Here is a 15,418-nt window from a genome sequence, read left to right as displayed (position 1 = left end):
CAAGAGACCCACCTCAAAACAGGGGACACATACAGACTGAAAGTGAAGGGCTGGAAAAAGATTTTCCATGCAAATAGGGACCAAAAGAAAGCAGGAGTAGCAATACTCATATCAGATAAAATAGACTTTAAAACAAAGGCTGTGAAAAGAGACAAAGATGGTCACTACATAATGATCAAAGGATCAATCCAAGAAGAAGATATAACAATTATAAATATATACGCAACCAACACGGGAGCACCGCAGTATGTAAGACAAATGCTAACAAGTATTAAAGGAGACATTAACAATAACACAATAATAGTGGGAGACTTTAATACCCCACTCACACCTATGGATAGATCAACTAAACAGAAAGTAAACAAGGAAACACAAACTTTAAACGATACAATAGACCAGTTAGACCTAATTGATATCTATAGGACATTTCATCCCAAAACAATGAATTTCACCTTTTTCTCAAGCGCACATGGAACCTTCTCCAGGATAGATCACATCCTGGGCCATAAAGCTAGCCTTGGTAAATTCAAAAAAATAGAAATCATTCCAAGCATCTTTTCTGACCACAGTGCAGTAAGATTAGATCTCAATTACAGGACAAAAACTATTAAAAATTCCAACATATGGAGGCTGAACAACACACTGCTGAATAACCAACAAATCACAGAAGAAATCAAAAAAGAAATCAAAATATGCATAGAAATGAATGAAAATGAAAACACAACAACCCAAAACCTGTGGGACATGGTAAAAGCAGTCCTAAGGAGAAAGTTCATAGCAATACAGGCACACCTCAAGAAACAAGAAAAAAGTCAAATAAATAACCTAACCCTACACCTAAAGCAACTAGAAAAGGAAGAAATGAAGAACCCCAGGGTTAGTAGAAGGAAAGAAATCTTAAAAATTAGAGCAGAAATAAATGCAAAAGAAACAAAAGAGACCATAGCAAAAATCAACAAAACCAAAAGCTGGTTCTTTGAAAGGATAAATAGAATTGACAAACCATTAGCCAGACTCATCAAGAAACAAAGGGAAAAAAATCAAATCAATAAAACTAGAAACGAAAATGGAGATATCACAACAGACAACACAGAAATACAAAGGATCATAAGAGACTACTATCAACAGTTATATGCCAATAAAATGGACAACGTGGAAGAAATGGACAAATTCTTAGAAAAGCACATCTTTCCAAAACTGGACCAGGAAGAAATAGAAAATTTTAACAGACCCATCACAAGCATGGAAATTGAAACTGTAATCAAAAATCTTCCAGCAAACAAAAGCCCAGGTCCAGACGGCTTCACAGCTGAATTCTACCAAAAATTTAGAGAAGAGCTAACACCTATCCTGCTCAAACTCTTCCAGAAAATTGAAGAGGAAGGTAAACTTCCAAACTCATTCTACAAGGCCACCATCACCCTAATACCAAAACCTGACAAAGATCCCACAAAAAAAGAAAACTACAGGCCAATATCACTGATGAACATAGATGCAAAAATCCCTAACAAAATTCTAGCAATCAGAATCCAACAACACATTAAAAAGATCATACACCATGACCAAGTGGGCTTTATCCCAGGGATGCAAGGATTCTTCAATATCCGCAAATCAATCAATGTAATGCACCACATTAACAAATTGAAAAATAAAAACCATATGATTATCTCAATAGATGCAGAGAAAGCCCTTGACAAAATTCAACATCCATTTATGATAAAAAACTCTCCAGAAAGCAGGAATAGAAGGAACATACCTCAACATAATAAAAGCTATATATGACAAGCCCACAGCAAACATTATCCTCAGTGGTGAAAAATTGAAAGCATTTCCTCTAAAGTCAGGAACAAGACAAGGGTGCCCACTTTCACCATTACTATTCAACATAGTTTTGGAAGTTGTGGCCACAGCAATCAGAGCAGAAAAAGAAATAAAAGGAATCCAAACTGGAAAAGATGAAGTAAAACTCTCACTGTTTGCAGATGACATGATCCTCTACATAGAAAACCCTAAAGACTCCACTAGAAAATTACTAGAACTAATCAATGACTATAGTAAAGTTGCAGGATATAAAATCAACACACAGAAATCCCTGGCATTCCTATACACTAATAATGAGAAAACAGAAAGAGAAATTAAGGAAACAATTCCATTCACCATTGCAACGGAAAGAATAAAATACTTAGGAATATATCTACCTAAAGAAACTAAAGACCTATATATAGAAAACTATAAAACACTGGTGAAAGAAATCAAAGAGGACACTAACAGATGGAGAAATATACCATGTTCATGGATTGGAAGAATCAATATAGTGAAAATGAGTATACTACCCAAAGCAATTTATAGATTCAATGCAATCCCTATCAAGCTACCAACAGTATTCTTCACAGAGCTAGAACAAATAATTTCACAATTTGTATGGAAATACAAAAACCTCGAATAGCCAAAGCGATCTTGAGAAAGAAGAATGGAACTGGAGGAATCAACCTACCTGACTTCAGGCTCTACTACAAAGCCACAGTTATCAGGACAGTATGGTACTGGCACAAAGACAGAAATACAGATCAATGGAACAAAATAGAAAGCCCAGAGATAAATCCATGCACGTATGGACACCTTATCTTTGACAAAGGAGGCAAGAATATACAATGGATTAAAGACAATCTCTTTAACAAGTGGTGCTGGGAAATCTGGTCAGCCACTTTTAAAACAATGAAACTAGATCACTTTCTAACACCATACACAAAAATAAACTCAAAATGGATTAAAGATCTAAACCTAAGACCAGAAACTATAAAACTCCTAGAGGAGAACATAGGCAAAACACTCTCTGACATACATCACAGCAGGATCCTCTATGACCCACCTCCCAGAATATTGGAAATAAAAGCAAAAATAAACAAATGGGACCTAATTAAACTTAAAAGCTTCTGCACATCAAAGGAAACTATTAGCAAGGTGAAGAGACAGCCTTCAGAATGGGAGAAAATAATAGCAAATGAAGCAACTGACAAACAACTAATCTCAAAAATATACAAGCAACTCCTACAGCTCAACTCCAGAAAAATAAATGACCCAATCAAAAAATGGGCCAAAGAACTAAATAGACATTTCTCCAAAGAAGACATACAGATGGCTAACAAACACATGAAAAGATGCTCAACATCACTCATTATCAGAGAAATGCAAATCAAAACCACTATGAGGTACCATTTCACACCAGTCAGAATGGCTGCGATCCAAAAGTCTACAAATAATAAATGCTGGAGAGGGTGTGGAGAAAAGGGAACCCTCTTGCACTGTTGGTGGGAATGCAAACTAGTACAGCCACTATGGAGAACAGTGTGGAGATTTCTTTAAAAACTGGAAATAGAACTGTCTTATGATCCAGCAATCCCACTGCTGGGCATACACACTGAGGAAACCAGAAGGGAAAGAGACACGTGTACCCCAATGTTCATCGCAGCACTGTTTATAATAGCCAGGACATGGAAGCAACCTAGATGCCCATCAGCAGATGAATGGATAAGAAAGCTGTGGTACATATACACAATGGAGTATGACTCAACCATTAAAAAGAAAACATTTGAATCAGTTCTAATGAGGTGGATGAAACTGGAGCCTATTATACAGAGTGAAGTAAGCCAGAAGGAAAAACACCAATACAGTATAATAACACATATATATGGAATTTAGAAAGACGGTAACAATAACCCTGTGTACGAGACAGCAAAAGAGACACTGATGTATAGAACAGTCTTATGGACTCTATGGGAGAGGGAGAGGGTGGGAAGATTTGGGAGAATGGCATTGAAACATGTAAAATATCATGTATGAAACGCAATGCCAGTCCAGGTTCGATGCACGATACTGGATGCTTGGGGCTAGTGCACTGGGACGACCCAGAGGGATGGTATGGGGAGGGAGGAGGGAGGAGGTTTCAGGATGGGGAACACATGTATACCTGTGGCAGATTCATTTTGATATTTGGCAAAACTAATACAATTATGTAAAGTTAAAAAAAAAAAACTTTAGGGGTAACTAAAAATATTTGCTTCATTTAAAGTGGGATTTGAGACATCAGACATATAGAAATGTTTATGATATTGCACATAGCAGTCATTTAGACCAGTTAACTAGGAGGAGAGCCAATCTGCTAAAAACAGATAAGATTTTATTTAGAACATTTGTTGATGAGTGAAATTTCAAGTCTGACTTGCATGAAGGTGTTTATTGCATGAGTAGGTTATTTAAACAATCTGATCACATGTACCACAGCCTTGTCTAACTTAGTGAAACTATGAGCCATGCTATGTAGGGCCACCCAAGATGGACAGGTCATGGTGGAGGGTTCTGACAGAACGTCCACTGGAGAAGAGAATGGCAAACCACTTTATTATTCTTGCCTTGAGACCCCCATGAACAGTATGAAAAAGCAAAAAGATAGGACACTGAAAGATGAACTCTTCAGGTTCCATGGGGTTGCAGAGTCAGACACTACTGAGCAACTGAACTGAACTGAGGTTATTTTGTAGTACTTTAATATTTATAATATTCATTTTCACTGAATATTTACATCTAACTAGGTCCAAGTTTATTTTTTTTAGCTTAAGGAGAGGTGCATTTTAATCAGCACACATACTACCCACTTTATGTTTTGCATCTTGTAATAACCTTTAAAACAGTCCATAAGGTAGATAATTTCTACATATTTTATGGAAATAGCAACTTCTAGTAAGCCTTTAAGTAGTTTCCCCAGGTTTAACCAATTGAAAAATGGAAGAATCTAGATGCATAAGATTCCAGGTACTGTACACTTATATATCACAGTGCCTATAGCTATGGGTTCAGCAGAGAATTCCTTGTTTACATGGAAATATTGAAACTGATAGTATCCGGGATAGTTGGTGTCAGTTTATAAAGCCTCTTTTTTCAATTTTGTTGATTTTAAGCAGGATCATCTGTTCATTAAGTTGAGCAGCTTTCACAGCTGGACACAGCCATGAAATTATATTCCAAGATTCATATATAAAGTGACTTTTCTGGGAAGAAAGTCTGTACATTTAATCAAATTACCCAAAGAGGGCAATTATCAGTGCCCACTATCCAAGATTCTCTGGGGAAAGAATGCCATGGAGCCTAGGCTCTTGCAAATAGGGAAGAAGAATGATCATTTAGTTGGGATGGTGCTATAAGGGAAGTCAGTCCATTCTCAAACTTGGTTTGCAACATAGGGGAGTTGTTCTAGACCTAGTTGTTGGAGCCAATAGGCAGTGGTAACGGTGGACTGATAAATTACTTAGATGAAGGGAGATGATTCTAGATCTTAGAACATGATGTAGACCCTAGATACGAGATTCTAAACTCTGTTTGGTGCAGTGGTATAGGTTGCTAACATAGTCTATGACCATGTCCTCCCTAGAGGATCATTCACTTGAGCTGTATAACATCAATTACTTTTCTAGTGCTTTTCCACTTTCTCACCAAGGTATTCTCATGCAAAGAGTTAGCCATGAGGAAGATCTGAAGACACGGGCCTCCCCACCTCAAGAGATTGATCCAGGTCAACCTAAAACAGTTTATACTTTCAACTCTATGTTTAAAAATGAGAAGGTCTGTCCAAATTTTTATACTTAGTATAAGTATTTTCTTCTTCCAAGGATAAATGTAAATCTCAGGCTTTACTTCTTTTTATTTAAAAGATAAAATATGACATAGTGATTCTTGTGTAAACAAACTGGGAGCCTCCTGGTACAAGAATGTGTTGGTTGAACAGAAATAATAGTTGTTTTTTATTGGACTAAGACTTGGGGGTTTTTATTCTTTTTTTAAGTGACATATATTTAATTTACAATGTTGTATTAACTTCAAGTGTACAGCAAAGTGATTCAGTTATACATATGTTCTTTTTCAGATTCTTTTCCATTATAGGTTATTACACTATATTGAGTATAGGTCCCTGTGTTCACAGTAGGTTCTTGTTTCTTACCTATTTTATATATAGTAGTGTGTTAGGATCTGGTGTTTAAATTATAACATTTAATGCTCACAATTGTTCTGTATATGAGTATTACTATCTTCCCTTTAATAAGAAGAAATCAAGGTTGACAGTGGTCAAATGCCTTGCCCTGAGTTACACAGCTAAGAGATAGAGCCAGGATTTGAATCTATATCTTCCTGGCTCCAAAGTCTATATTCTTTCCCACCCCTATAGTAACTCTCTTAATTCCAGATTATACTCTACTTCCTGTTTCTATTATTCAAGCCACTAGTGCTCTATCTAGACAATCACTGAATGTTCCTCTTGAAAAATGAAGTACTAGGGACTTCCTTGGTGGTCCAGTGGTTAGGACTCTGCACTTCCACTGCCGGGGGGTTGAAAGGTTGTTGTTAACCCAGGAAGACACCGGGATTCTTGGCCTCCGGAGGAGAAGAATTCAATCTGGGGCCAGAGACGAGGCTTGATCGCTCAGAGCTTTTGTGTAATACAGTTTTATTAAAGTACAAAGGAAATAGAGAAAGCTTCTGACATAGGCATCAGAAGGGGGCAGAAAGAGTACCCCCCTGCTAGTCTTCAGCTGGATGTTATATAGTCACTGCTGCTGCTGCTAAATTGCTTCAGTCATGTCCAACTCTGTGCGACCCCATAGACGGCAGCCCACCAGGCTCCCCCGTCCCTGGGATTCTCCAGGCAAGAACACTGGAGTGGGTTGCCATTTCCATCTCCAATGCATGAAAGGGAAAAGTGAAAGTGAAGTCGCTCAGTGGTGTCCGACTTTTCGCAACCCCATGGACTGCAGCCTACCAGGCTCCTCCGCCCATGGGATTTTCCAAGCAAGAGTACTGGAGTGGGGTGCCATTGCCTTCTCCACTAGCAGTCTGTTAATGAAAGAAAGGAATGTCTTAAAACTCAGAATGGCACCAGGCCCCTCATCCATAAAATGTATTTTGGGATAATCTTGGCACCAGAGGATTCATCCTGGGCCATAAAATGATTGACTTGAATCTTGTAGAAGGGTAGATTACCATACAAATAGTTTAATTTACATAAATTAGGGGAACAATATCTGAGTATAACATAATGGTTTGTCAAGTAGGTTCTGAGCCATTAGGTGGAACCGACTTGAAGACAAGAGTCTGGGGTAAATGCATAGTACATTAACATAGCTTAAGACAAACATTTCCATAAGAAAAATGCATTGGTTAACTCAAGGTTTGAGAATAGTTAACTTCAGGTGAGACCAGGTGTCATTATGGCAACACAGTATTTTAAGAGAAACCTTCTTTTAAATTTGTATGAAAAGTGAAAGTGAAGTCGCTCAGTCGTGTCCAACTCTTTGCGACCCCGTGGACTGTAGCCCACCAGGCTTCTCCATCCATGGGATTCTCCAGGCAAGAATACTGGAGTGGGTTACCATTTCCTTCTCCAGGGGATCTTCCTGACCCTGGGATCGAACCCAGGTCTCCCGCGTTGGAGTCAGGGGTTTTAACCTCTAGAAAAGGAAAAAATATCGCTAGTTTGTTTCCTCCTGCCTCTTAAGAGAGAGAAAATGTCTGACACTTGCAGCCTATTTCCTCCGTTTGGAGACCCCTGGCCTTCCTGCCTGTTACCCTGTCAGGGTCAGGTTTGGACCCTGGTTAGGGAACTAAGATCCCACAAGCATGAGGCATGGCCAAAAAGAGAGAGAGAAAAGAGAAATAAAGTACTAGGTGATGTTGCCATGATTGGATTACCCTCATGAATGTCTTATGTGAGAGTGTTTCGTGTGTAAGAGAAAGACATACTGAGTTGATCATTAAATCATGAAAACAAAGAGAATTATATCTGCACTCATAGAAGAGATCACTGATATAGAGGCACAGAACATGCAGCAATCTCTTCTCTAACAAAACTAGAGTAAAACCTATTCTACTTCACCCCCAAAATTCTCCTTAATTGGAGTTTTTTTAATCTTCTGTGCCTTAGTTTCCTCAACTTAAACAATGGAGATAACAATCACACCTAACTTATAGGATTTGGTGACGGATTGAGTTAATACATGGAAAGCATTTAAAACAGTACCTGGTAGAGACAAATGTTCAATGAAAATGTTTTCACGCATTATGGGGTATTTCTTTATGGGAAATGCAAATATGGGAAAGTATTTTTGTCACAGACGTATTCAGATAATGCAAAGGCATATTCTTGGGTTATCCTTTGACGAAAATAACTCTTAGCTAACCTAATGTTCAAGCTGGTTTTAGAAAAGGCAGAGGAACCAGAGATCAAATTGCCAATATCCACTGGATCATCGAAAAAGCAAGAGAGTTCCAGAAAAACATCTATTTCTGCTTTATTGACTATGCCAAAGCCTTTGACTGTGTGGATCACAATAAACTGTGGAAAATTCTGAAAGAGATGGGAATACCAGACCACCTGATCTGCCTCTTGAGAAATCTGTATGCAGGTCAGGAAGCAACAGTTAGAACTGGACATAGAACAACAGACTGGTTCCAAATAGGAAAAGGAGTACATCAAGGCTGTGTATTGTCACCCTGTTTATTTAACTTATATGCAGACTACATCATGAGAAATGCTGGGCTGGAAGAAACACAAGCTGGAATCAAGATTGCCAGGAGAAATATCAATAACCTCAGATATGCAGATGACACCACTCTTATGGCAGAAAGTGAAGAGGAACTAAAAAGCCTCTTGATGAAAGTGAAAGTGGAGAGTGAAAAAGTTGGCTTAAAGTTCAACATTCAGAAAACGAAGATCATGGCATCTGGTCCCATCACTTCATGGGAAATAGATGGGGAAACAGTGGAAACAGTGTCAGGCTTTATTTTTCTGGGCTCCAAAATCACTGCAGATGGTGACTGTAGCCATGAAATTAAAAGACGCTTACTCCTTGGAAGGAAAGTTATGACCAATCTAGACAGCATATTGAAAAGCAGAGACATTACTTTGCCAACAAAGGTCCACCTAGTCAAGGCTATGGTTTTTCCAGTGGTCATGTATGGATGTGAAAGTTGGACTGTGAAGAAAGCTGAGCGTTGAAGAATTGATGCTTTTGAACTGTGATGTTGGAGAAGACTCTTGAAAGTCCCTTGGACTGCAAGGAGATCCAACCAGTCCATTCTGAAGGACATCAGCCCTGGGATTTCTTTGGAAGGAATGATGCTAAAGCTGAAACTCCAATACTTTGGCCACCTCATGCGAAGAGTTGACTCATTGGAAAAGACTCTGATGCTGGGAGGGATTGGGGGCAGGAGGAGAAGGGGACGACAGAGGATGAGATGGCTGGATGGCATCACTGACTCGATGCACATGAGTGTAAGTGAACTCCGGGAGTTGGTGATGGACGGGAGGCCTGGCGTGCTGTGATTCATGGGGTCACAAAGAGTCGGACACGACTGAGAGACTGAACTGAACTGAACCTATTATACCCTTCAATTTCATGTTTTATCTGCCACCAACACTGAAAAATACTCTGAAGACCTGCCCAGCCCCAAAGGTGACATATTTGAATCTTCATAGGTTAGAAATGTGAGGATTTACATTATCAGTACTGTAACTTTCACCATCAACATGTACCATTTAATAAAGTGTTAATCAGTGTGTTAATAGATTTAAAGCACAAAATGACAAAAAAAATTTTCCTTTTTTCCTCCCCAAGAAGAGCTAAAACAAAATGGTGTGTATTTCTCTAAATTTAGGGATAACCATGTATTTATCACTTTGGTTAATGAGAACCACTCATTTCCCAGCATTCTTAATAATCAGAGTTGTACCATGTTTGGCTTTGGCCAACACCTCCTATTTTACCTTCTCCTTATTTCACTTAGACTGGATTGAAATTGGATTGTGTTTTCTTTTTCTTTTTTTTTTAATTTTATTTTTAAACTTTAAAATATTGTATTGGTTTTGCCAAATATCGAAATGAATCCGCCACAGGTATACATGTGTTCCCCATCCTGAACCTTCCTCCTCCTCCCTCTCCATACCATCCCTCTGGGTCATCCCAGTGTGTGTGTTAAGTGACAGTAAATCTTTGACCCATGATTAAAACCTCTTTTAATGATATAAATGCATGGCTGTATATGCATGAAGCCTGTGACTGCATTTTGTCTTTAATGGAATATGTCCACTGATGTTTTTCAGAAAATGAAGCATGATAAAGCAGTTCGAGTCACAGCAGGGCATGAAAAACAAAGGAAACATCCTGGAGAGCCCAAGGGCCACTCATCATCTAAGAGAAGGAGAAGTATGTCACCACGGCTAAGCAATCAAGGAGAGGGGAATTCTATCTCTCGGGTTTAGTCATGTCAAAAGAAGCTTATAGTTATGTCCTTGAAGGATGGACAGATATGAGCATACTTGCAAGTAGAGGGGCAAGGGACTAGTTAGGTCTAATCATTTGGAGTTGCTGCAAGAGTTAATAAAGCAGCTACCTGAGACAGAAGGAGATGAAGGGCTAAATAAGTGGACAGATCTGCTCACATTCTTCCTGTGCTCACATTTTGTTCATGCTCTAACTAAGTGTAGTCTGGCTCCTTCTTATGGTACTCCAATGAAACAGTGTCAAAGTCACCAGTGTCTGCTACACTTTGGCATTAATTTCTCAGCAGCATGTGATACAGTTGTTCACTCCCTCTTCCATGGAAAATTTTTAGTGTCCCCAGACACCACATTCTCCTAGATTCCTTGCCCTTTTATTAGTGACTTATTTTTTTCCTTCCTTTTCTGTCTTCTTTCCCACCTCTAAGTACTGCAGAGACCCAAAGCTGAATATTGGGCTCCTTTCCCTTCAATCCACCATCTCTGTAGATGATCCCATGCAGTCTTACAGCTTTAAACATGATTCACACTACAAAAATTCTTACTTTTATTCCTCTAGACCACAACTTGCTCCTGAACTTCAGACTCATATACAACTGCCTACATGGTATTTCCATTGAGTATCTATTAATACTAAATATCTAAAATTCAACTGGTTCTACATGTATGATCTTCTGACCTTTTCCCATTTCAAAAATGCTCTACTTTTAGCCATCTGTATCTCAGCTAATAATACCATTCATCAGATGTAATGTACATAAATGTATAACAACCTGTTATCCACAGGTACAGGGGACATGGAAGGGTTTAGAAGTCCTAGTATTTAAAGTTTGCAGATATCCGTAGCATAAGTAGTCCCACCATGGCCTAGGTCAGGCCACCAATGTGAGGTCACTGAACTAGAATCAGGAAAGGTTGGCCACACTCCATTCTTGCGAGCAGTTGCTTAATACCTGCACACACTTGCTCTATCCAGTAGTTCAGACTAAAATATTCGGATTCACTCGAGATTCTTATTCTTTTATTATTCTTTCACTTATATTGCTTAGCAAGTTCAGCAATTGGATACTAAGTATAAATCTCACATCCCACCATTACTCTCCATTCCTCTGATCTATGCTGCCATCGTGTCACCAAGATACTCCAGTAGTTTATTTTTCTACTTTCCAACTTTTTCATCTACCTCATTTTCTGACTTGCAGCCAGAGTGATCATACCAACACAGAAATCAGATCATACCACATCCATGCTGAAAATGCCTCATTACCTTTCCTTGGCACTCAGAGCACAATATGAGCTCCTGACTCTGGTCCACCAACTCAGCACAACCTGGGCCCAACATCCTCTCCTAACACGTGTCCTCTGCATGGGCACAGGCCAGCTCTCCCTCCTCCTCCAGCCTCTGCCCAAAGGACACCTGCTCAGAAGGGATCTGCCTGACCTCGTGATCCACTGGGGCTCCCCCTCCTGCTCTCTGTCCCCTCCCTGCTTGCTTCTCCCCAAACACGAATTTGAACTGTAATTATTTTGTTGAATCGTAGTACACTTCCTGCCTGGCCTTCCCATGAGCACAGACATTCCATAAGGGTGGGGATTGTTTCTTTGTGTGCTGTTGGAGGCTGCCCCCAGCTCCTGGCATGGTGCCCAGCACAGAGGACGATGAGTCAATGGAGGAGAGGTGTCAGACCTGGAGTAAAAAGAAATTCACTTTTCTGAGACAGAAAAGATGGATAAGGAGGATCATGTACTGACAGGGATTTGAGGTGATAGACTGTGGATATCAGACATCTTGACATAGAGTGAGACTTTCAGCTTTTCAACTCATACAGAGCATTGAGGAGACATTAAATCATGAGTGCCAGGGCTCTATGAATGTTTGCATAGTAGTTGAACTGTTTAGATACATTACTGTATGTATTGAGAGTGTCAAGAGAGAAGAAGTGGTGTGTTGTATGCTCCTTGCTCAGTCCTATTTGGGGGATCTATTTCCACTTGGAACATCCTCTTGCTTTATGAAATAATTTCTTCAAAACTTCAGTGCACAGGGATGTCCCTGTGGGGGTGGTAAGATGCATCTAACTCACAGCTCAATCTCTTAATTTGGTTTGCAGCTGCTACTGTCACTCACGATGTTCATGAGGAGAAGATGGAAAATAATCAAACTCCACCTGGGGGCTTCTTTTCAAAATCTGCTTCATCAGAGCTTATGAATACGGCAGGAGATGGTATCCCACTCAACCAAGTGGATTCCCTGTCTGATGATTTCACTAGTCTCAAGAAAGATGGGCCGATTCTCAAACCTAGGAATAATGCACTCATAGGAGGAACCAAGAACTGCAGTGTCTCTGCAGGTGGCTCCAAAGCCGCAGCAATGTCTTCAAAGGGAACTGTGCCAAATAAATTGCAGATTAGTCCTGCTATGGCACAGAAAATTAATGATGATATAAAATATGAATTAATGAAAGAAGTTCGGAAGTTTGGACGAAGTAAGTAGTGAAAGAATATCTATTAATAAAACCATAGGAAGTTGCTCAATTTAGAGTAAACTGAACCTACATCTTGAACTCATCTTTTGATTGAATTGGGTTTTTACATAATTTACGATAGTTTGCCTAAAAATTCCTAATACCCCTGTTAGTTTTTTTTGTTTTGCATGGTTAATATTTACAGCAATTTCCTTAGTAGAGATGTACAGGTGTTATAATTCATCACTGGAAAGGCATGTGTAACACTGTGAAATAGACTGTAACATTGTAGCCCATGAAGAATGGTTGCTGAAGTGGTAGATGCACTATTCTCATCTCTTTAGAAATACTTATTTTTTTTAATATCTTCAGATTTTGCAAGAATTTTCACTCTGTTTGAAGAAGTACAAGGACCTCTTTCAGTCAAGAAAAAATTTGTTGAATTTACCATCAAGGAAGCTGCAAGGTGAGTATAAAAAAGAACTTCTCAGCTTTTTTAATGCAGTTCTGCCCAATGCTGAACAGGGGCAGGAACAGGCCTTGTTTATGCCAAACTCTGGCCCTCAATTACACCTTATGCTATTTCCATAGGTATTAGATGACTATTATTTTAGTCTAACTCATCCACAGAGCCTTCAAAGCTCACTATAGTCTGGAGTGGGCCTGGGCCCTTGATTGCCTCTCTTGGTATTTTCCTAGACCGTATCTTTCTATCAGGATATGTTTTCTGTTCCCATGTAGATTTCAAGGTCTATTTTCTATTTATTACTGTGCCTTACACATCATAGATGCTTAAATATCTTCTGGTTAATTCAATGCCTCTTTATTTTCAGGTTTAAAAGAGTAGTCTTAATTCAGCAACTTGAAAAGGTCCTAGAAAAAGTTGAATCCGACTGCTTGAGCAAAAATAGTCAATCACAAGAAAAATAGATAACCGTGTTCTTGCAAAGAACAATGAGAAGCAAGTACACATTTTCTATGCTGCATGGTGGGATGAGATGCTGCTGAAGCTTCTTAAAATATTGTTGTCAAGAAAACTGCCCTTCTAGAGGCTAAGAGAAAAAGCAGTGGAGCCTTTCAATTTTACGGTTCTCTGTCAGTAAAAGCTGGGCTATTGCCCTAAGAATTTCCTGTGAAAGTATAGCTTGTTGTCTGTCTTTGTTCTCCTACCTGAGGAGGGGGATGTTATTAACACATTAAGCTAAATGTACAGTCCTGGGAGCAGGTCCAATAGTTGTAGCTGGTAGTCATAACTGCTCTCTTTCACTACTCATTTCTTATTCCTTTTGCCCAGAGGCAGCCCTACAGTTGGTCATGGTTCTTTGCCTTGTAGGATGATTAAATCTTAATTGTTGAAGGGTCTGGGCTAGATGTCCTGCCTTCAGTGGGTTATCGTTTTCCATAAACTTTAATCAGAAGATGTGAGAGTAGTCAGCTCTTTAGCAATGTTGGGTATACTCCTCTTTAGCCCCTTGTATATAGTAGTTCCTTGTATAGTAGGAACCCCCAAACCCTTTGACTGTCAGCTTCCACTACCCAAGCCTGTAGGGGATCCCCTTCTTCACCTCTTGATGGAAAGGGATGAGGGGACCAAAATGGCTAGCTGACAGTTTGAATTCCACATCAATGTCATCACTGTTATGTTCCTTAGTGGACTAAGATCTCTGGTTCACTAAAACAAAGTAACAGGGATGGGAAGCATTTTAGGGATAAGTAGTGAGAGGAGGCACTTCCATCTCCACCCCTTGATTTCAAGACCTATGAGTCGACTATGGCAGAAAAAACAAACTGCTTTCTAGAATTACTTCAAGCATAATCTCCATCCCTGCCACCTTGGCCACTTGGTTCTTGAGCCCACTGGATTATGACCTGAATGCTGGATAAGGAAGCTGATTGAGGTCTAGATGATGAATACCTATCCATCAGATTATTAAAATTCTGCTCTGGTAAGCTTATTTATGGAGAATTCTCACAAGACACAAGTATCTTCATATCATGTATCCATTTGGACAGGTGCATCCATGTACTTTTCCCCTGGACCTCCTTGTCCCAAATGTTCAACTATGTATCCTCAAAGCCCTCGACCTCTAGGCCAATGAAATGGACGTGACCTAGGCATAGCTATGCACTCATACTTGTGGCCATCTCTCCTGGCAGAAGGAACGACAGGTGCACTGCTCAAAGTTCTTCCCTGGGAGGATTACCCTTCACCATGTCCTTCCAGGCTGTCCCGAAGTGGACTGGACTGATGCAGCTGTCCACTTCTGGCTTGAGTAGTAGGCAGGATTCTCAATGTGCCCTTCAAGATTCCAGTCTTCTGGTTATTTAATCAGTCTCTAACATGAGTGCTTCTGCGGTGGGATTTTTTTTAATGCAAAATAAAGTTTATTTTTTGGTGCTGAAAGAAAAACAAGCAAAATAACAGTATTTCTACATTGAGGTGAAAGCAATGTTTACAGTATCTTAGCAATGAAATATATTCCAAAAGAAAGTATGTTTCATGAAGATCCCAAAGTACAGGTGAATCTTAACACAACAGTACAGGAATCTGTAATACTGAAGATGACTCTCTTCTACAGGATGTTTAACAAACATATTTTAAAAATTATAAAGGCAGTGAAGCAATCCC

At 39.4% G+C, this 15,418-nt stretch overlaps 1 protein-coding gene across 1 annotated transcript; it reads left to right on the top strand.

The window, feature by feature from the left end:
• The first annotated feature begins 5,267 nt into the window (after positions 1–5,267).
• LOC112445825 (integrator complex subunit 6-like) lies at positions 5,268–13,927 on the top strand. Its single transcript, XM_024989345.2, has 5 exons — positions 5,268–5,616; positions 10,148–10,250; positions 12,436–12,810; positions 13,162–13,255; positions 13,623–13,927. Exons 1-5 carry the CDS (start codon positions 5,407–5,409, stop codon positions 13,717–13,719), a joined length of 879 nt encoding a protein of 292 aa, XP_024845113.1. The 5' UTR covers positions 5,268–5,406; the 3' UTR covers positions 13,720–13,927.
• Positions 13,928–15,418: the final 1,491 nt, after the last annotated feature.

The sequence above is a fragment of the Bos taurus genome, unplaced genomic scaffold, assembly GCF_002263795.3.
Source record: "Bos taurus isolate L1 Dominette 01449 registration number 42190680 breed Hereford unplaced genomic scaffold, ARS-UCD2.0 Super-Scaffold_1723_ScbfJmS_2085, whole genome shotgun sequence".
In the NCBI taxonomy this organism is placed as follows: domain Eukaryota; kingdom Metazoa; phylum Chordata; class Mammalia; order Artiodactyla; family Bovidae; genus Bos; species Bos taurus.
This window is presented reverse-complemented; position numbering and strand designations above follow the sequence as displayed.